Source organism: Python bivittatus, unplaced genomic scaffold, assembly GCF_059951505.1.
Source record: "Python bivittatus isolate LINGU-HERP-01145 unplaced genomic scaffold, Pbiv_v1 ctg000340_np1212, whole genome shotgun sequence".
Taxonomy (NCBI): domain Eukaryota; kingdom Metazoa; phylum Chordata; class Lepidosauria; order Squamata; family Pythonidae; genus Python; species Python bivittatus.
In genome coordinates, this window is record NW_028277056.1 from 8927766 (window position 1) to 8948664 (window position 20899).

A 20899-nucleotide genomic window follows, 5' to 3' on the forward strand; every position below is an offset into this window, starting at 1 on the left:
ACTGTGAAAACTGTTGAGCGGCAGGTACCACTTTTCTAAGAGCTCAGCTGTAGGAAGCCAGGAGGCCAGGAAGTGATGACCATCTGAGATAGGTGTGGATAAAGCTTCCAATTCCTTCTCAGAGGGGCTTCCTTGTTCAAACGGAAGAGGAAGTGGCAGTAACAAAAACTAGCCAGTGGAGAAAGAGTTAGAGTTAATAATGACATCCTGATGTTCTTGTGTGATTTCATGGTGATTTTTCTACCATCCCACTACAGTATGTCATGACTGAAACACTACATTGAACCACCTCGAGTGGAGAATTTCCAACCACACCCAATGAGTTCTGTTCCAAAACACAGCTGCCAAACTAGGCCCTATTGTGTACATTCATTGTACTGACCACTTCACAAAGGAGTTGATCTTCGGGCCTCTAAGGACAGGGAGGTCATTGCATTCTTTCACCCAAATGTGAACTTCTCCAGTGGCTGGAGTCTTTTTACCTTTAAAACAGAGACACATATACCACCAGAATAAATCAAGAGGCATAACATTGGTCTACTGTTCAAAGAATACAGATTCACAATTAATAAGGCAGGGTCACAATGATATCATAACATTGCCTTTTTTATCCTGTCTTATCTCTTGGGAGTTAAGGGCAGTACATTTTTTTTTAAGTTAACAATATTTTTCCTTCTACCTCTCAAGTCAGGGGATGCCTTATTCATTTACAGTATTTGTTGATAGATTTGCAGCCCGCCTTTCCTCCAGCATCTTAAGGTATGGTTCACAGTAGTCTCTCATACCACTTTTCCCCAGAGCAGCAGCCCTGTATAGTAGATTGGACTAAGAGTAAGTGATTGGCCCCAAATCACCCAATGGCTTCCATGGCTGGAGTCAGAACCTGGATTTCCCAATATTGAATCTTTACCCTCAGAAAGAGGGTGGACATACTGCACAGAACACTAGTAGCTTAGGAATATTAGAATACTCATAGCTCCTAGCAAGGCACTTAAAAAAAATTCTTCTAAGCCATGCCTCTTAACTTTTAGACTTCCTCGTTTTATTATTAAGGAAGCTAGCTAAAGCAGCCGCCTTTTGAATGAGCAGGCCTCATGCAATTTAATGCAGTGATGCAGGTGCTATAAATAAAAATAGGGGGAAAAAATGTTCAAAGGGTCACAGTCTCATGAGATTCACTTTAGAAGGTCAACATCTGGTAAGATCTCATGCCCAAACTTTTAAAACCTTGTGATATCTGGCAATCTTGTGAGATTTGGGGCACACTTGAGTTTTAAGAAATTCTTTCTGCAGACTTTTGCAGACATTATGGAGGTCCGTCTACCTGGGTATGTGTGTACAGCATTTTTCACCCTTGAACCAGAAGGACAAAACAGTCACTGAAGCAAATTAATATCCATCCATCCATCCATCCATCCATCCATCCATCCATCCATCCATCCATCCATCCATCCATCATCTTTCTCTCTCTCTCTCTCTCTGCAATACTTACCTCCAACAGGCTGTGGGACATACTGGAGAGCTATCTTTATCTCCCCTCGGTTTTCAAGCTCTAGTCCTGTTAAGGGAGTCTTCACCATTTGAAAAAACAAACGAAATAAAACAAAAACAGTCAATGTCTATGAAAAGCCTAGTGCGCATCACTATCACTGCTTTTGTAACACTACTGATCTCTTCTCAAACAGAATGCCCAACATGCGTACAAACAATCACTTGGAGTTTGATGGGGCCACTGAAGCCATCAAGATCAACTACTGATTAGTGCAGGAATCGAAATGGAAATATCCCTGGTAGACAGCTGTCTAGCATGCTGGCTGTGGAATTCTGAGAGTTGAAGTCCACACATCTTCAAGTTGCCAAGGTTGAGAAACACTGCTCTAGGTAATTGGTTCCACCTTCAAAATGGCTTTACTGTTAGAAAATTCTGCTTAACATTCAGACAGAATCTGCCTTCCTGTATCTTAATCCATTTTTCCATGACTTACACTGCGGACATTCCCTCCTTTTTGAAGATAAGGTTTTTATCTTGTCATTTGGCATTCTCCAGGCTACTATCAGGACGTTTAAATACATGAAGGCTCTTGTGATCAAATCATGATGCCATTCTATTTTACACCCTTGTATACATTCATGCTCATCCATGGATTGTGCTTCCAAGCAAGGGAATATAAAAGCACATCTTAATCTACCAAATCTGAACCAATTTCTCCATAACATAAAATAGTAATGCTGAAAAGAAAAATAATCTCTCTTTCTAAGAAATCTACAGTATTTGCTCAGAATAGGCTTTTGTTCCTAACCCAAACTGGAGAAGTAACTTCTAAGGCTACAGCTTTCTAGAAGCTACCTATGGTTTTGTTAAGTGCTTTATTTTTTCAAATTGTAACAAAAATACTGCTCAAGTAAATTCAGATATCTTCATTGAGCAAAAGATTTTTTACTCAATCCACAACATGTAGCAAAGCTCATACATATCTTAATTTCCAAAACAGCAATTCTCCATCAAAATGCAAAGATACTTTTTTACATTTTAATAGCAGTATGCTTTATAAAAGCAAGAGTCCCAGATGCTTTGCATTGCAGAATATAAAACATGATTGAGATGACATCTTTATATCCCTTATAATATTTTGGAAGATTGCAACTTGTGGGGGTGGGGGCAAGGTGATATGAAGGAAATTTGGCTCAGAGAACACACTTGAAAAATCAAAAGCCATGAACTCACCCTTGGCTTCAACGGGTACCAGATCATTTGCTTGCTCTGACTGTTATTCCAGTCCCAGTTTGCCAAGTCCAGCTCCACTTCACCCAAGAAACTATTGCGCCCAAAAGTATCGTGATGCCAAACTGAGACATTCAGCCTTTGAGTCTCCAACACGTCCTTCTCTACTTTATACTGTAGTTAAGCAAACAGACATTAAACATAGTCAAGATGAAGTCTCTTTCAGTTGAGCTTGACTCCTGCAATTCATACACACGTCCTTGTAATTTTTATGGCAACATTAGCATCCAATCATCAACAGTAGCTGGTCAGATGCTTTTGGAAGCTCATGAGCAAAACAGGGCAGTGTTAGAAATTTCCCACTGTTTATATTTGTTTCTGGGTTCCTAACTCTATTGCTTTGGAATACATGACTTTTCATTTAGCTATTGTAGCTAGTTGTGCCTGGCAGACTTACTCTCCATCTTCAAATCAACTTCATTCAATGATTCCAGTAATTCCAACCCATGAATAATTTTATGATCCTCTATCATTTCAAGATCTGGGTGCCCTCCCTATGAATAAATTGCCTGAAATCTGATGATATTGCTAAATCTTGCAAGATTTTAGAAAATATTCCCCCTACGATCTCACGTGACCCAAATTTCACAATATTGCACATAATATTTTAATCTTCTGATGAAAGCTGCTGAAACATCACAAGATTTCAGGTGTTTCAACCCCTGGATGCCAATTCATCATAGTTTCAATTTTATTGTTGATCCAGGATTCTGTCAGTTTTGATTTATTATATTTACTACTCTGTTGCTGTGTTGTGATTTTAATTGTGCACCTCCATTACTCCTTGTGAAATACAGCAAGATAAAAATACAGGATATAAAAATGAAGCATTTTATTTAAATTAAAACTCAGAGTGTTTGCAGATACTGTCATTGTGGTTGACAGGCACTATGTTATCGATTACGTGCCATCATGTTGGTGTTGATCCTGATCAACCACATTGATTTTCTACATGACGAGCATGTTACTGACTCCCACTATATTATACCGATTCTTAGTTATAATTCTTCTAAAGCTGAAAAAAGCTTTCTTCAAAGAGAATGATGCTGTGATCCACTGTTTGGTCCAGCTACCCAGCTTCTTGCACTTTGTAGAGTTTTATTTACTTATATTTTATTTATATAATTTAGAAGCCACCTGGCTCCTAACAACTCTGGATGATTCAAAAGCAAGGAGCGTAAAAACTGAGGAAGCATGCCTATATCATAGGCATCTGGAAGAGAAAACCATATATAACAATGAAAGAAAAATGAACAGGGGCTCACTGGCCGCCCTACCCCAAGGCCTGTGAGAATAGCTAGCTTTTCAGGGACTTTCAGAACTTCGTGAGCTAGGGAGCCATGTGGATCTCTAGGGAGATGTTATTCCAGAGGGCAGGCACCAGGACTGAGAGATAATTCTGCAGTATGAGTCTTAGATGGGACAAACGGAAGTCCATCAGAAACAAGGAGAAAGATGCAAGTTACCCGTAATATCTCATTGTAGACAGGATTCAATGTTTTTTTCTTCACCGATGTCTTCCTTTTGCCTAGTTTGTGTTTTTCTGGTAGCAGGTAACTCTTCACGTACCTAAAAACATTTCATCACCAAATATGAGAAGACAGAGTCTGAATATGACTTCCCATGAAGTTCAACGCCAACATAAAAGCCTTTGGTAGAATATCTTTAAGTTTCTCTTCAAATGAAATAAATCAGTTTTATTCCAGGCATTTCAAAAGAGAATCTATGATTTCTTTACAAGCTTCTTCTAAAAACTGAAACGGGAATATTTGTTATTAATATTTTTTCCTCTGCAAATTCTTTTCAGCCCTATTTGGATTTGCATATTTAGTGCATTTGGGTTCCACTTTCCATCTAAGGAGCCAAAGTTTCCTTCCTTCTCATTACTTTTACGCTCTCTGCTATGCTGTAAAATAACTTAGGCTGAATGACAGTAGGTTTCCTGTGTAAGCAGGAATTTCAACCCAGCTCTCTCCAGTCCTTATTTCATGCTAGCTCTCATATAGTAACTCCTAAACTCTATATAAAATATGCTGTAATTGATTCAAATTGAATATTAATATATATTCCCATAGGTACACAAATAACTTTCAAAACAGACCCAACAATACCAGAATGAAAAATATTTAGTGCATCTCCATTTCTGCTTTAAGAACAATGTTTTACTTGCTTGTTCTTACTTGCAATTCTGACAATTGTTTGTACTCCTTTCATGTTCTCAAAGCAGGCAGCCTTTCCACATTTTAAGCAAAATAGACAGAGAAGCATTATCCAACAAGCTTCTCTTGTTTTCTCAAATTTCAATGCCTCCAAATAGGTTTCCTGGAATAGTGCACACTATCTAAATTGAAGTGGGGTTCTTGCAGCACCATGAAACATTTTCATCCCCCTCACAATCCCAAAATCTTACATTTGACTATCCCAAATGAACCACAATGTGGTAAAAGTTCTGCTTTTGAAATTTACATTCAAATGACCATTATTTAAAATGTACTTAAAATATTTGTATTCCGCTTTTCTACTTAAAAGGCAGCTATGAAACATGGGCAATTGTTTACAATTAATCCAAGAAAATACCATTAAATAACACTGGATCGGTCTATATATCACTTCAATTTATTCCCTACTCACAACAGGAGTACAGTAAAGGAATTGATGTGGAAAGTCTGTCCTGCTTCATGTACGATACAGCACAGTCCCTTCTTTCTTAAGTCATGAATGTTTCAGGTTCTCTCTAATTCCACTTACGGATCTGAACGTTGCTTTTTAACGTCTGCAATAGCCAAATCCTTGCCCTGGGCAATAAAAATATGGAACTCCTTCAACTGCTCCACATAGTCAATGGCAAACTGGAGATTCCCCTTCACATCCACATTGCCAAAATCTCCACTATAAACGCTCATCACACTAGTGCTCACCTGCAGATGTCAAAAAGCAAGAAAATAAGTGTTTTTAAAATGGATGAATTCCTAGGTGCTTCAGCACAGGAGAGAGATTGAAGCTCAGGAGAGAAATCCATTTCCGAATGGGTTGGAAGTAGGGAAGAACAATTTAGAAACCCTTCACAGGTATTATTCAGTGGGAGATACAATCCACATCCAAGTAATGCATGCTTGTTTTTTAGTAAGTAAAAATCATTAACAGTACACATGCAAAGAATAATTTTATAAAGTGGACCCAACAGAAAATATTTTGTCTGCTCCTCTCTTTAAGATCTACTAACTGGTTTTGCCTTTGACTGTCCCATCTGTGCTCAAAACGACATTATTCGGAGGTTTGTGTCCAGAACTATTGTATAATTATCCATTGGTCACATTTAGCATTTTGTGTTAGGATCTTATTCTCCAAACAATGCAGTGAAAAAGGCAACATAAGGCCCATTTTATAGATATTTGAGGTTAGTTCAAGCTGTCCTGCAAGTTCAAGATTGAGAAGATGATTTAGAATTCTGGCTTCCAAAAGCATGTGCAAAACTTTCTTACAGTACTTTATTAACATGCCTCTGGGTGAACTTCATCAAGATTTGCTAAGAAAAGAATTCTACATCAAGACTGAATTCAAAAGCCTCAACACGTCTTCATGGTATAGCAGCCACCAGAAACGTTAATATTAATTCACAAATTCAGACCTTCTGTCACCTACATGGACTCCTATTCTGGTTTTCTGGCCAGTCACAGCAAATCAGAACGAATCCCCCTGTGGCTCTGCCCATTGTCTTCACTGATCCATATGAGAATTGAAATGTGTTTGTTTATTTATTTATTCAAATTTAGACACCGTCACTTCCGCAACTGAGGAAGTGACTCTGGGTGGTTTACAATAAAAACAGCAAATAGATATTAGTTAAAATAGAATAAAAATGGTATAAAAACCCAATAACACCAAATACATACATAAATAGTATGCATTTGGCTTGTTTGCACAGTACTGAAGAACACTGCTGCTGACAAGCGCTTTGAAGGGGCCTAATAAAAGGGCTGCTTGAAAAAATAACTCAGATGAGAAAACAAAAGATTTTGAAAAAGGGGGGGAAAAAAAAGGTAGAGATACTCTGGAACCAAGCTGAGATTCTGGACACAAAATCCTGGTCATCGCCATGCAGTTTTCTTGGCAACATTACAGAAGCGGCTTCTGCTTCTTCTGGAATGTTGTCTGAACTTCCACCCTGGGATCCTGTGTTGTCCTCCATCCAGGTACTTAGCCAGGCCTGACTTTCCTTAGTTTTCCAGCTCAAACAAAGTTGGCCAGATGCTGTCTCCAGAGGAGATGTTTTAAAACAGAGAGGTGTAATAATGAATTTACAACATTTATAAGGGCACCAAGCATTACTCCTGGGGAAGCTAGAGACCTAAGAACATTAGTAAAAGCAGCATTATTAACCAGAGCTTTTGTTTACATACAGAAGACAAGGACGCCAAGCCAGAAGAGCCACTAAGATTGGTTAGCGAACTCGGGCTCTTCGTGATTCTGCCATGTGGGAAACTGCTCTCTGATGCTGTATCTGTCTCTCTGTCATCGCTCTACAAGATATTATACAAAGGGAGAGAAAGAAAAGTCTGCACAGATGTTTGAAAAGTGGTGAGGACAACAAACAGCTCTGTCAAGGTTTGGAGGTCTGGGATCCAGCCTTGTCAGGTTAATGTGGCAGGCATAATTTGCATGCAAGAATTTAAGCGGCACTTAATAAAAACAACAGAAAGTAATTAGGAAGTGCACTCAGACGATACTGCATTCCCTCTTCAAACAAACTTCAATCTCCAAAAGGAGATCAGCTGCCCTGTTTTACTGGCTGGTGCAGCAGATAAGACAATGATGCGGTGCATTTTTTTCTCATTCTTCGTTTCCATTCTGGGCCTATAGAAAAAGGGCATCTGTCCATAAGACAAAGAAACCAGTGTTGCAGTCCTCACAAGATCTATCAGGTTTTGTCAAATCTGATCCTGTGAGGAAAGAAAATCATTTCTAATTCCAGAGTTCCAAACGTCTTGCTTTTATGTTATCTAGGAACTAATGCATTTGGATTTGGTCTATACATCGTGGCTTGCTTGGGGTCTGTCTTAGTCCATTCTGTGAATCATAGCCATTGGCATTTGCAAACCATGGTTGATGGCTTACCATGACATACAAACACAGTCAAATGTGATTATTCAACAAACTATGGTTAAATAATCCACAGCTTACTCCACTATGTGTACGCAGTCACAGACTTGGCATGGGAAATTTGTACTATATATTGTGGTATTTAACCAGGAGTGTCTGTCAGGGGAGCAAAAAAATCAAGATCGTGACCATGGTGAAAGCTTGTTACTTCTTATGCCCGAATGAATGAATGAATGAATGAATGAATGAATGAATGAATGAATGAATTTGACTTGACTTGACTTAAGTGCTGCCTGACTCCAATCAACTCCGGATGGCTCACACCATCAAAACAATATACAATTTTTAAAAAGCATATGATAGTAATAAGATGGAGAATCTGGTCAACAGCAACATGCATACAACCTACAAGAGGTCCAACCACTCTAGCCTAAAGCCTGAGTGAGGAGCCAGGTCTTTAAGGTCCTCTGAAATGCCACCAGGGTGGGAGCCACCTGAAATGCAGGGGGGACCTAATTCCAGAGGGCAGGTGTTGTGACAGAGAAGGTATGCATGCGTGAAGTGTGTAAAAAGCAATGCAGCTTTCGTCACAGCCATCCTGACTTTTTTGACACCCTCCCCCCTCGGACACCCTTGAGCTAGGATTTCCCACTGTATGCCCCAGGGTTTTCACACAAACTTGATATAAAGTTGCAGCTGCTCTTAGGAGTTGCATCAACCTGAATGAATGGATTCCTTAAAGGAGCTGCAACTTTTTTGGGTGGCCCTGTGGAAGTCTGAAGAATGACAGGCTGTTTTAATGGACAGGAGAAAGTTGCCGAATTCTTTCTTGTGCAAGATTCAGAAAACCTCTGCTGAATGTGCCCAGCACTCCCTGTACTGGACCTCATCCATTTATATATAATATGAGCTATGATTATTTGATCAAGAGATGATTGGCTAATTGATTCAGAGTTTCAATTTCTTCATTCATTCTGAGATTTAGATTTCTGTTAAGAGTTGAAGACATTTAGAATGGACTGAGGATAGGGGAAAGGCTTAGAATTTTTTCTAGCAATTGCAATAATTATAAAAAGCTTATTCTAAAACAAGAGATAGATGCAGAGGCAAGTAACGACAATGAACAAAGAGGGAAATCTATTGTTGAGCTACATGGAGGTAAAAGACTGTCAATCGCTTTTTCCAGCATGCTTTATTTATTGTATCAATCAGATGGCAAGCTGTATATTCACAATCTCACATCCCTTGAAATCTGGAACTGCACTCTCCAGATCCTTTTAGGGAGTGCCATCTATAGAGATCTTGGGGTCAGATCTTCTCAGTTGCTTCCTCCTCCTCCCTTCTGGCCCTCTGCCAAGCCATAAAGCTGTGACTTTTTAAGGGGGACTGTTTTATTTTATTCCCTCCTTGTAGATGAATCTCTTCTAAGTGTGGGTTATTCCTCAGTGATGGAGCGATTGCATATCTATGCAATCTTATTATTGGTTATTTGTTTGTAAGCCTTATTATGTAAGGCTTATTATTGGTTATTTGCTTGTAAGCCACTGAAAGTCAGTTCTGTTTGGAACCATACATATATAAGCCTAGCAACAAAATAAAAAATTAAAGAAATAGTTGGAAAAGTAATATACTTTGATAATAATTTGTTAAAGTTGATGAAAAGCAATCAAATGATTGCTTTGCCTTGCACCCAAATACACATTTCTACAATATGAATTACAATTTTAATTTGTTTTGTCAAAAAACTGCACAGCCACCCCTTTAGAGGAAAAAAAAATATGGGCTATGAAACAATTAGGTGATTGATCAAGCAGTTTTTCAACCAGTCCAGATGCATAAGGTGTTATGAACCACTAAGGACAAAGTGCTATCTGCCGGCAGGATTCTCTTAAGACCTACATTCTTTATTTCCTTTCTTACAATATTCAGGCTGACTGAAATAAATGGAAATCTGCAAGTCTCATTTCTTTACCTTCCTGCTTTCTGGCTGAAGTTGCCGTATATTCTTACATATTTTACTAAAACGGCATCACCTTAAAGCAAATCATCTTTTCTTTTCTTTTTTTTTAACAGAGGTAAAAACTTGCCTCATCCTGAAGAAATGCTGGGACCGATTTGCTCATCATCTTGATTTTTTCCGGACGTGAGAATTGACTGTCAGAGAAAGAAGGTGCTGTGGAGACTAAAAAGCAGCAATTCACATTGAGAGAGCTAATTAGATTCTGGTAAAAAGATTGACTCATAAAGTGTTCTTGGGGGAAAAAAAGGAGCATGCTTAAGGAACATGTACATGCAAGTTGCGCTTAATAAAACCAGCAACGTTTGCTGCAAAGAAGCACCAAGAACTAACACAATGCATGACCTATACAAGTCCCTTCCAGGTTTTCAAATCTCCTTTAAAATTAAAAAATATTTGTTCAGGCTTGCAAAACTTCTCCCATGATATATAAGCAAAGGTATGGGATGCCAGTGTTTAGAGATACTTTATACCAGAACTTACATTTTAAATAAATGAAGAATTTGTGGCAAGCCTGGTTTAGAAACAGATTTACCAATTGGTTGATTAAATTTATTTATCCATTTATTAAACTGTTACCATTGTCTCTCTGTGCGATAAAAGCCTGTGTCCAATTGTAAACTATCAAGGGATGATCTGAAATCTAGTCTCCCTAATCCAGGTTCAACACACTTCCTAAATCAGGAGTGGATAACTTTTTGGAGGAAATGGACTAAACTTAAAGATTTTACAGAAAGTTGAGGGCCATACTGGGTAAGGATGATCAAGTAAAGGAGGTAGGGAGGAAGATAAGACTACAGTTTTCAGGGACTTATTATTTTTTTTAAACCACATTAAGTCTTTTTAGGATGTACATTGTATTATTTCCTGCTTCAAAACAGCAGGAAACTGGGATGCTAATTTTCATCAATCGTGATTTGTTGAAGATCCACCCCTGTTCTAAATGTCTGCATTCCAGGTAGTATATTCTAAGTATTCATTCTTGGAAATTGATAGTGATGGATTCTCAAAACCACATTACACTGAACTCTATTTAATGTTTGAAGTAGCCAGACATTGTAATATAGAATTGCACACTAACAACACTTACTCATAATCTTACATACTCCCTCCCATAATACTAACTAAAAAAGAAGAGGAAAGAAAGAGAAAGAGGATTTTTTTTTCTTTTTTCATGTTGTGAAATGAGGATGAATGTTCATCATCCGTTCTGGCAGATGAAGAGTGGGAAGAGGGAAAAAAAAAAATACAGCTCAGGACTGGTACAATTATTCAGCGGACACCAAGTTTTCTGCAAACAAAAACTGGGCCTTATATCTAGCAAGAACACAGAAATCCCAAGATTCTGCCCTGAACCTTTCCCTGGGTTCAAGACCATATAGATCTCTTTTCCCTCTCAAAATACTGGAGCATTTTGCAACTGAGCTATAATTCTTCACCATCACGTTACTGCTTTCTCCTGCACTAATACTCCATTCTCATGCTTTCTACCATTTGGTTCCTTCTGTTTGCTAGACGTTGCCTTCAAATGACAAACCAAATCCTGCTTTGCGTTAAATGCACAAGAGCTCTCAGCGGTGCAAAATTAGTTGTTATTTTATAAGATGCAAATAATGAATAGAACAAGAACAGACTCCCAATGTATTAGTGGTTAGTCAGTATTATAAAATAAAATAGTGAGAAGCCACAAAATATTATGTTCAGGAAGGGTCTTGTTACTCACTTCCTGCTGTGTTGCCACTTGGCTCAATTGGGTGATCTGATCAAAAATTGCAACCACAAATAAGATACTGTTATACTTAACAGTAGAGTTAACAAGAGTGCTCTAATTACAACAGTGCTGCAATTAACCTACAGAATCTAATACCTAATGAGGGCTAATCATTTGGATGGCTTTAAAAGGAGACTGGAAAAAATCAGAGAGGGCAGGTTATCAAGGACTATTAGTCCTGTGAAGTCTCAATGCCACCGCCAGACTGAAGGCACTGTGCCTCTAAATTCCGCCCACAGGAGGGAGGTTGGGTACTGTGAAAAACAGCACACTGGATCAAGTCCTTGGTTTGATCCAGCAAGGCCACTTTCAGTTCTTACAGACAAACCAGTTTCTCCTGCTTCCAAATCTTTACATAATTTATTTTCAAACTATTCTGTAATCATTTCATTTATACAGTATTTTAACATGAGATATGGCTAAGGGGGGCCGCCAGATGTTAATGTGAGAGAAAATCTCTTGAAGAAATAGTAGATTACAAGGCCTAATTTCATTTCCACTATTTAAAAAAAATAGAAAAAGAATCAAATCCCGGGTGGGTGGCCCAAGATAAAATTTTTAAACTGGTTAAGGGTACTCCTTTAACAGCATTTAGCAGAGCTAATAAGTTCATTTGTTTTAGGACAACAGGAAGTACCACATCTTCCCACACCAATCAGTCGGGGAAATAAAAAAATAAGCTAAAATGGAATGAGGACTGGTCAATGAATCATGATCAAATATTCTAGGAAGCTGAGAATGTTGTGTCCATTTCAATTTCAATTATGGTAGCATGTCATATGTAATGTTTGGCACACATTTTATACATACTTTCAGTCCTTCTGAAGTCTGTGGGTTCAAGCCTGAGCAACTTAAGCTGGGCTGCGATCTATATTTCTGAGGGGGCCTTCTTCATACACAGCATTAAACCAAAAATCAGACTAACCAAAAGTCTAACTCATGCAATATTTAACTACGTCAAAGCTTAACTATTAGCTATCACAGAAGACGCAGAATACTTAATGCATACATTTTACTAAAGCAGAACATTAGATTCATGCAGCTACATATAGAATAATTACCATCTTCAGCACTAAGCACTAAGTCTTCCCTGGCAAGGTTTATTTTTTCTTTATCTGTGCAAGAGGAGAAATGGTGACACAATTAGTTAATTCAGCTGTTCAGGATATCCTTGTGGGCTGAAGCCTCTAAAGATGGGAGAGAAGTAAAATGAAACTTGGAGTAAAGTCAAGTTCAAAGGCCCAGAAAAAGCCTTATTGACAAACCACATGCATTGTTCCACAGGAGGAGGAGGAGGATTCCTATCAACTTTTCTAGTACAATTTACACTGCAAGTCATTAAAGTTGCCAGATAAAGGTAAGACTAGGATTTGAAAAAGTCAACACGCCATTCATGAAAACAATTTTTTGTAAACTATATCAGCATAGGACAGGGTGATAAACACCCTTCAAAATCAGCCTGTTAGAAGCTGCAGTGCATGAATTCTGACAACAGCACAGTTCCAGAACATCGCATGCCAGATCAAGAGCTGTTTCATCAACCCATCATTATTCCAAGGTGCTGGATTTCCCAGGTGGCCAGGATGTCTAGAAGTGGTGATCAGCTACATTTGGAGGGCACCAGATCAGAGAAAGTTCAACCACAAGAGTAATTTCCTACTGGAAATGTTTAAAGTTTTTGTCTGAGGGCAGTTTAAGATTTCATCTTAAAAAGTTTGCCAAACCTAGTCACCAAAGGCAAAAGTAGGATGAGGATACAACTGAATAGACATTCATCACTGAAAATCAACTTTGACCCTGGGGAAAAAAGTGAATAGCTATTATGAGCCTCAAGCTATTGTTTACGGTTTGACCCATTTAACTCATCCTCTGGTTTTTCTAATTGAACCAAAAAACAAGATTTGATTTACGTATTTATCAAATTTGTATGCCACCTGACTCCCAACGATTTAATGACAATTAAGCCATCACCTAATAAGGCCTTACTCCCAGCATTATCCACCATGTGGGATAATGGAAATAAAATGCAGATACGGGTAGCCCTTATTTAGCGAATGCCTCATTTAGTGACCGTTCACAGTTACAACCATGATGAAAAGTAACTTTACGACCAATCCTCACATTTATGACCTTCACAGATCTGTAAAGCAAAGGACAGGTGAAGTAAGATCATAAGCACAGTCACAGTTTCACTTAGCGGCCACTTCACTTAATGATTGAATTGCTGGTCCCAATTGTGGTTGCTAAATGAGGACTACCTGTAATAAAAACTGGGATGAAGCATCATGGATTTGGGTCCACAAACAGCTACAGTACTAAGACAGTGTATGATTTATGGAACATTATAAAACATTCCCCATCCCCCAAAGTGAGATTAGCTCCATCCTTATTGATTTTCCAGATGTTCCTCAAGACCTGGCTATGTTGTCAGACCTTGGGGGTCCTAGGGGATCAATGAGGTCCTGAGGTAGCTCCATTACTGTGGTTGACATCTATTCTCTCTTATTACTAATTTTTTAAAATAATGATTGGGGTTTTTTAATATGTTTATTGTTTTCTCAATTTGTTGTACACTGCCCAGAGTCACTTTTTGTGAGATGGGTGGCCATATAAACTTGACATATAAATGAATAAATACAGACAGACAAACATAAAAGAGCCAAGTACATGCCACATTGCAATTTCTGAAACAGCCCCAGCAAACAAATAATTTTATGTAGCTTTCCCAATCCCTACTGTAGATATTAAAGTTGTAGATGTATTTGCTTGTGGAAAACCTTTTAAGATATTTACTCCTTCCAAAAGTTATGTGAAACTATATCTTGACAATGGTGGGCAGTTTGGGACAAAAGTATATTAAAAAGAAACGTGAAGGGCACGGAAAACGTCAGGCAAATGTTTTGCTCACTTGATGTGGCTGTTGGTATGTCCTCTAGACTTTTGGAAGGAATTTGCCTATTTGAATTCCTTGTCAGAGCCTTCATAACAGGGTTCAACTCTTCCTCCGAACCTGTTTCAAAACAAAAAACATGAGCACTGCACAACGCACAGACTTATATCCCAACCACGATAGTCTATCTTTATCTGTGTTCATTCATCCAAGTTTTAAAAACCAAAGAATAGAAGAATCATGCCAGCCCTTGTCCCCATTCCTCCCCATCATGATCTGAAGTTACTTCACTATTCATTTTCTCACCCCTCCCCTTCACTAGCTGAAATTGGCAAGGAGGGCCACTGAATGAGACAATCCCATGATTCTTGTAATACGTAGTTCCACCCTTATAATGAAAGGTAAAAACACATGCGTTCTAGACAACCATTTCTTCATCAAGACATATTTTTATCTGTTTGGTCATGTCTTCTAATGTTGCTATTTCATGAGTAGTTTCCATGTCAGGTTATCATGCAAATGAGTAACTCAAAAACTTGGCTTCCTTCTGGTGAATTGGGCTTAGTCAGTTGTGGTTGCCTTAGTTATTGTTGCTATGGGAAGGAAACTTTGAGTTGATAAGATTTTTAAAAATTGAATGAGGGAGATCAATTTGTGACAGTTGGGGCTGGGTGGAAGAGGATCAAAGCCAAAAATGGAGAGAGAACAAACGTTTGAATCTTGAAGAATGATGTTGTTGGAGGACCTAAAGGACAGAGTAGATAGCTAAGCAAAGCAAGAAGCCATACTGAAATCATAGTGAATCTTCAAGCAGGCAGCACCAGCCAGCACCAGAAAGGCTTCAAGCGATTCCTTCTGACCAGGAGGAATTTCTGCAAGCAATCTTGGTGGTTCAGATATATTAAGAAACCAGATGCAGGAGGAAGAGCTTGAGAAAGAGGAAAATCATACATTGCACTAGCTTCCAGCTGTGCAAGATTGCTTGGAATAATAAAAAAATTATCCCAAGTTTTTTTGCTGGGCACAATTCTCTTAAGAACCATAACTGAGCATATTTAACTCAGAACTGTTCATTTAAGCAAACTCGTCCAACTGGTTGGAAAGCAATGTTCTGTTGTGGCAATTAAATAATTTATGAATAAACCCTTCATTTTTGTTCATCTTGAGACATTGTCTGATGTGGAACGTTTTTACCACTTCAGGGGCTAAAGTGAGCTTTGAGAAAGTTACTCTGTAGAATGTTCCATCATTTTATGCTATTAAAGTGAAAGGACTCTCTACAATATCGATCATTTCTCTCTGCCAACCTCAGGCAGGAAATTAATCTTGTAGGAGGATGATCCAAGCTTATAACTGGAGGCATAAAGAAATTCTTTAAAAAATCATCCAGAACATATGGTACTATTCCTGACTTCTAACTGATTGGACAAAAGGAAGATGTTAGGAGGACAATATCAATTAGGTTACTATACAGCTGCAAAGATTTCTGGAGTTTACTGAGAGAACGCATAAGCATTTTTGAATTCAGAGCAACATACACCTTCATTTAAATCCTGATGAAGCAACCTATGCCCCATGAATCATAAATCTGGAAATCTTTGCTTTGGGGGGAAAAAGATGAGTGTGTACCATCCAGGTGGCTTTCTAACAATCTTTATATAACAGACCCAGATAAGAATAAAATAATTTTTAAATGCTCACATATTGGACTTCTTTGGATTCCCAGAAAGGATTTATTTTCATCTGAAAAATCTGACTCAAAAGTCCTGGCATCTCCATCATCATCGTTGTCATCACCAGCTTGAGGGGCAGCAAGCTGAAGCTCAACCTTCCTTGTTTGGAGAGGACTTCCAGAGAGTAGGGTGCTTGACCTTTGCAATTCATGGCCCACAATCAGGCTTTCGTTGGTATCAACGAATGAAGCATTTGCAGTGGAAAGTTCTGTTTCTTTCTCTTGTGTACTTTTGTACTCTTTCTTATTGGCTGTCGAGGGAGAATCCTCCTCTTTTTCCAGACATGGAGTTTCTGAAGACGATAGGTTAAGATGGATAATTTTTTGGAAAACCATATTCTCTGAAATCTTTGCTCCTTCTTCAATTTGTTTTTCATGTTTGGAGGCCTTCTCTGTAAGTGGGATTTTAAGTTCACTACGGTAATCACTTGACACAGTCTCCATCAAAGTTGGCATTTTTACAGGTAAGCTTTGTTCCTCTAAATCAGGTGATGAATCATTGGTAATTTTCTTGCAGTCAACCGTGGGTGGCTGAGAGGCTGCATCAGAACTTTCCCAGATTAACTTTTCTAAACTGGACTTTAATGAACCAACATCTTTTGCTGGAGCAACAGATTTCATTACAGTTTCATCTTGGGGAAGGCTTAAACATCCTGGGTGAGAAGGTGGTGTTTGAGAAGTTTCCTCAAGCAATTTCTGTAAGCTAGAATTAAATTCACTTTGCTGAAATCTGGATGGTGCATTATTCTTGTTTACAGTTTCATTAATTTCTTGACCACAGTCTATTTCCTGTTGACTGATAAAACCTATGTTCTGAGTAGGCTTTCTGTTTATTTGCACCTCATTGCTACTCTCTTTTTTCAGACTACCTGGTAAGGTTTCAGAGTTTTCCTTGAGTAGTGTTTGGAAACGGGCTTGGAATTCAGCATGTCTAGAATTAGAAGGAACAGTCGATTTTTCTATTGCTTCAATTACTTCCTGAGCATCCAGTGTATCTTTGGCATAAGCTGAGCTCACAGACTGATCAGGCTGTAATGTGGTATGTATTAGTTTAGGAATTTCTATGTCTCCAAGTGACACTGTTGAGTCTTCATTAAGTATTTTTTTTAAATTAGCTCTAAATGCTGCACGATCGCATGATTTTGGTTTAATAGTTTTCACAACTGTTTCCATCACATCCACAGGTTGCTCATCAACTAATTCTCCCTGAATTCCCTGAATTCTCTCTTTATGGTTTACATATTGTTTAGTTGCTTCTGTTGTGTCACCTGGTACTTCAGTCAGCATGTCGTCATCTTTCTTTGTATCTTTGCTTCCCACAACTGCCTCATGCATAGTCTCTCTCAAACGACTGGACATCTGGGGTGAAGCAAAGTCTTTCTTTTCAGTCGTTTGTTTATAGGGCTTTTGCTGTGCTTCTTTAAGAATACTATCCAATGGTGTTTTCAAAATGTTCTCAGTAGTGGACAATTTTGCCGATTCTTTCAACAGATTGATGAGTTTAGCATTCAAATCGCTGCAGGCTCTGTTTGGTGGAACATTATTTTTAGACACCATCTCAAAAACCTCTTTCTCAGGAGAGTCTGTTCTGTTCTGAACAGCACCAGGGGTATCAGGTCGTATCAACTCCGGTGACAGAATCGGCAAGCTTTCTTCCCAGGTAGGAATATCATCTAAATATGTTTGCCTATCCTCTCTGTTGGGGACTTTCATAGGCACAGATTTTAATTCTTCCAGTGATCTAGGCAAACTTCCCACACTGGCTTTAAATTCAACTAGCTGAGTTTGGAGTAAGTCATATTCTTCAATAGTTCCTTCTGTTTGAGATCCCACTCTGCTCTCTTTTGGATCACTGGAATAAGAACGATGGCTGCGCTCCATCACCTTATTAAAAAAATCCCTTTTCTCTGACATAGGAGCTGCTGGTTCAGAAACATCCACTATTATACCATGACCGGGAGAGGCCTGTGCATCAGAAGTTTCCTGCAGCAACTTCTCCAAACTCATATTAAAAGCACCAGCAGCAGCTTTTGGTGAAACTGAAGTCCTATTTACAGTCTCTACAACCTCACTTGCTTTAAGCACAGCTTTTCTATGTGTGTCTGCAGGGACAAAACTAGGTTCTTGAATCTGGTCACTGTAAGACATGTGACCCTTTGCTACTAACTCTACCCGCGGACTCCCTTTCTCACATATTGGTGGGTGACAGGATTCCTGTGACTCTTCAACCAGCGGTTTCTGGAAACCACTGTTAATGACACTAGGCTGTATTTCTGGTGAAGCAGTTCTTATTCCTGCATGTTCCTTCACCGGAAGTACATTGGAAGAGTCATTGTCCCTTGTTAGGACATAATCTAAATGCATGGGTTCAGTCATTGCTGATGGGGAAAGCATGGGTTGTCCCATGTGCTTCAAAATCACCCTTCTTTCTGCTGAAGGACTTGGGTGTGAAATCTTAGCAGGGGATTTCTTTGTTCCCTCTTCTTGAAGAGGAAAACCAGATCTCCCTTCTTCCAAAATGGCCTGGCTAGTTCCAATTCCTTCTTGTAACTCTTTAACATAACTTCCACTACTACTCTTATGCCTCTGTGGGATGGCCTCATCAGTCCTGCTCTGTAGCTTAGTCCCAACATCCCAAAAGCTTCTCAGGCTCTGAAACTGGGAAGGGTTGAGCATCTGAGACCTGGATTCTTCATCTATTTTTTCTTTCAGTGAATGAATCTTAAAATGAGTCTTTGGCGGCAGAGTGGGTAGAATATTCCCTTTTTCTAAAGCAGTGACTTCTGATCTCTCATACTCTTTAGAAAATGGTATCGTTTTGTTACTTGGTTGCAAATTGCCATCATTCAACAATCCCATAATGTCAGTATTTTTCTGGCCACTTGAAAGTACTTCATTAGATATATCAATGACTCCGCTTCCTGTAGATTTATCCACTTGGATTGGCCCCCTTGTTCCTGAAAACAACTTAACATCATCATCTTGTGTTTCAGAGTCCTCCTCACTTAACTCAACTTTTCTGAAGGTAACTAAATTATATTTGCTTTGCTCATTGTCAGATTCACTTGTTACATATCCAGAAGATCCGCCCATTGGTTTTATCCCACTGTGTTCCTTTGTATAGCTAGACATATTTTCTTTTTTTAGATCTTCCTTATTTTCAGGCTTTGGAGTCATCTTGCCACCTTCCCAGAAAGCCCTAATATCCTTGACTCTTTTCTTATATTCCATCACTGGTGATTGTTTTAAATCATGTTGTTGCAAGACCAGGCTACCCCTATCGTTGGCATGAGGCATGCTTTCTCTGTCTAGGAAATCACAGTCCTTTCCTTTAGGTTCTTTCAGAGTTTCTCCAGACTTACGCTCAACATTTTCTTCTTCCAAGAAAGATTTAACATCTCTCTCTCCATCAGTGTATCCCCATGGGCTAGTTTCTCTTTTCATTCCTCTTCCAAAAGAAGCATCAGCGCTCTTCAAACCCATATGTGTTTTATCTTCAAAAGCATTTAGTCTTCTGCACAAAACATCTTCACAGATGTCTTTCACGCTGTTTTCATCCATCTTGTTCTCACTCTGATCAATGGCCTGGAAATGCATTCTCTTAGTGATATGAATATTCTGCCCTTGGCTGCTAGAAGCTGCATTCTCTTTTTCTCTGCTATGATCCAGACTAGCTTGCTCTCCTAGAAACATACTGCTTGGACTTTCAATTTCTGAAAATGATAATTGTCCTGGTTGCTTTATGACATCGTGGAGCCTTAAGTCTTTGCTCGCTGACTCTTCTCTTTTATACAGAGGGGAATTCAGATTTAACATATCTGTACTTGACCCATTATCTTCTCCAGTTACAGACAATTCCATTGGCTTTGGGGTGTCCATCTCCTTTGCAAATGCCCTTCCCTGAGGGATTATCAAAACTGTTTCTTTATCAGCAGTGCTGGAACTTCTTTTGAACCAGTCTAGAACTTTGGATATGGATTCATCAGTTGCCTTCAAATTCTCAGCAGCATGTTTGTCAACACTGTGACCCTCAACAAGAGCAGGCTTACCTTGTTCAAGGTCTGCACGGCCAGCTTCTTCTGTCTCAGCCAAAGGCAACTCCCGGCCTACAAGAGACACAGCCAATTTTTCTTGTGAAGCAAAGAAATGGTAGCCTACCAGATTAATGGTATCAGTTGACTTCAAGCTGCATAAATCTACCTATGAGTAAATACCTTTAAAGAAAGATATACTTCACTTTTATATGGTATATTCTGAATTACAAAAGTAGCTGTCTTCAATGGCAGTTTTCCAGTCTGTGAGAAGGAAATACTTCCCCAAAAATTGCCTGACATCTGAAATTAAAATTTTAAAATGTGTTGTCCAATTTATAAGATTTTACCTTAGTCAATCAATTAAAAAGTGAAGTATTCATTATTATATAGGCTGTCCAACTGCATAATCCGTGTTGGTTTTTTTTTAAAAAAAGGTAATGATATTCATGTTATTTAATTATTTACTTTATAAATTCTATATCCTGCATTTTCATTTTTTTAAACAATCTCTCTGAACATTAGGATTGTTAGATATTACTTAAACAGCCAAAGTTAGGACGTTGGATGAAGTCT

At 38.7% G+C, this 20899-nt stretch overlaps 1 protein-coding gene across 8 annotated transcripts in view; it reads right to left on the bottom strand.

Moving 5' to 3' along the window:
• SYTL2 (synaptotagmin like 2) overlaps positions 1 to 20899 on the bottom strand; it is a 78623-nt gene that overhangs the window by 2644 nt on the left and 55080 nt on the right. For 4 of the 8 annotated variants that reach the window (XM_088140524.1, XM_007430655.3, XM_025168195.2 and 1 more), the window contains 11 exons: positions 16262 to 20398; positions 14579 to 14680; positions 12732 to 12785; positions 11623 to 11658; positions 9970 to 10064; positions 7183 to 7302; positions 5531 to 5700; positions 4249 to 4351; positions 2726 to 2896; positions 1493 to 1571; positions 383 to 482 (listed from right to left, as the gene is read on the bottom strand). In XM_088140524.1, coding sequence (XP_087996650.1) covers positions 383 to 482; positions 1493 to 1571; positions 2726 to 2896; positions 4249 to 4351; positions 5531 to 5700; positions 7183 to 7302; positions 9970 to 10064; positions 11623 to 11658; positions 12732 to 12785; positions 14579 to 14680; positions 16262 to 20398 — 5167 coding nt within the window. The other 4 variants (XM_025168200.2, XM_025168198.2, XM_025168196.2 and 1 more) reach the window with 4 other exon arrangements.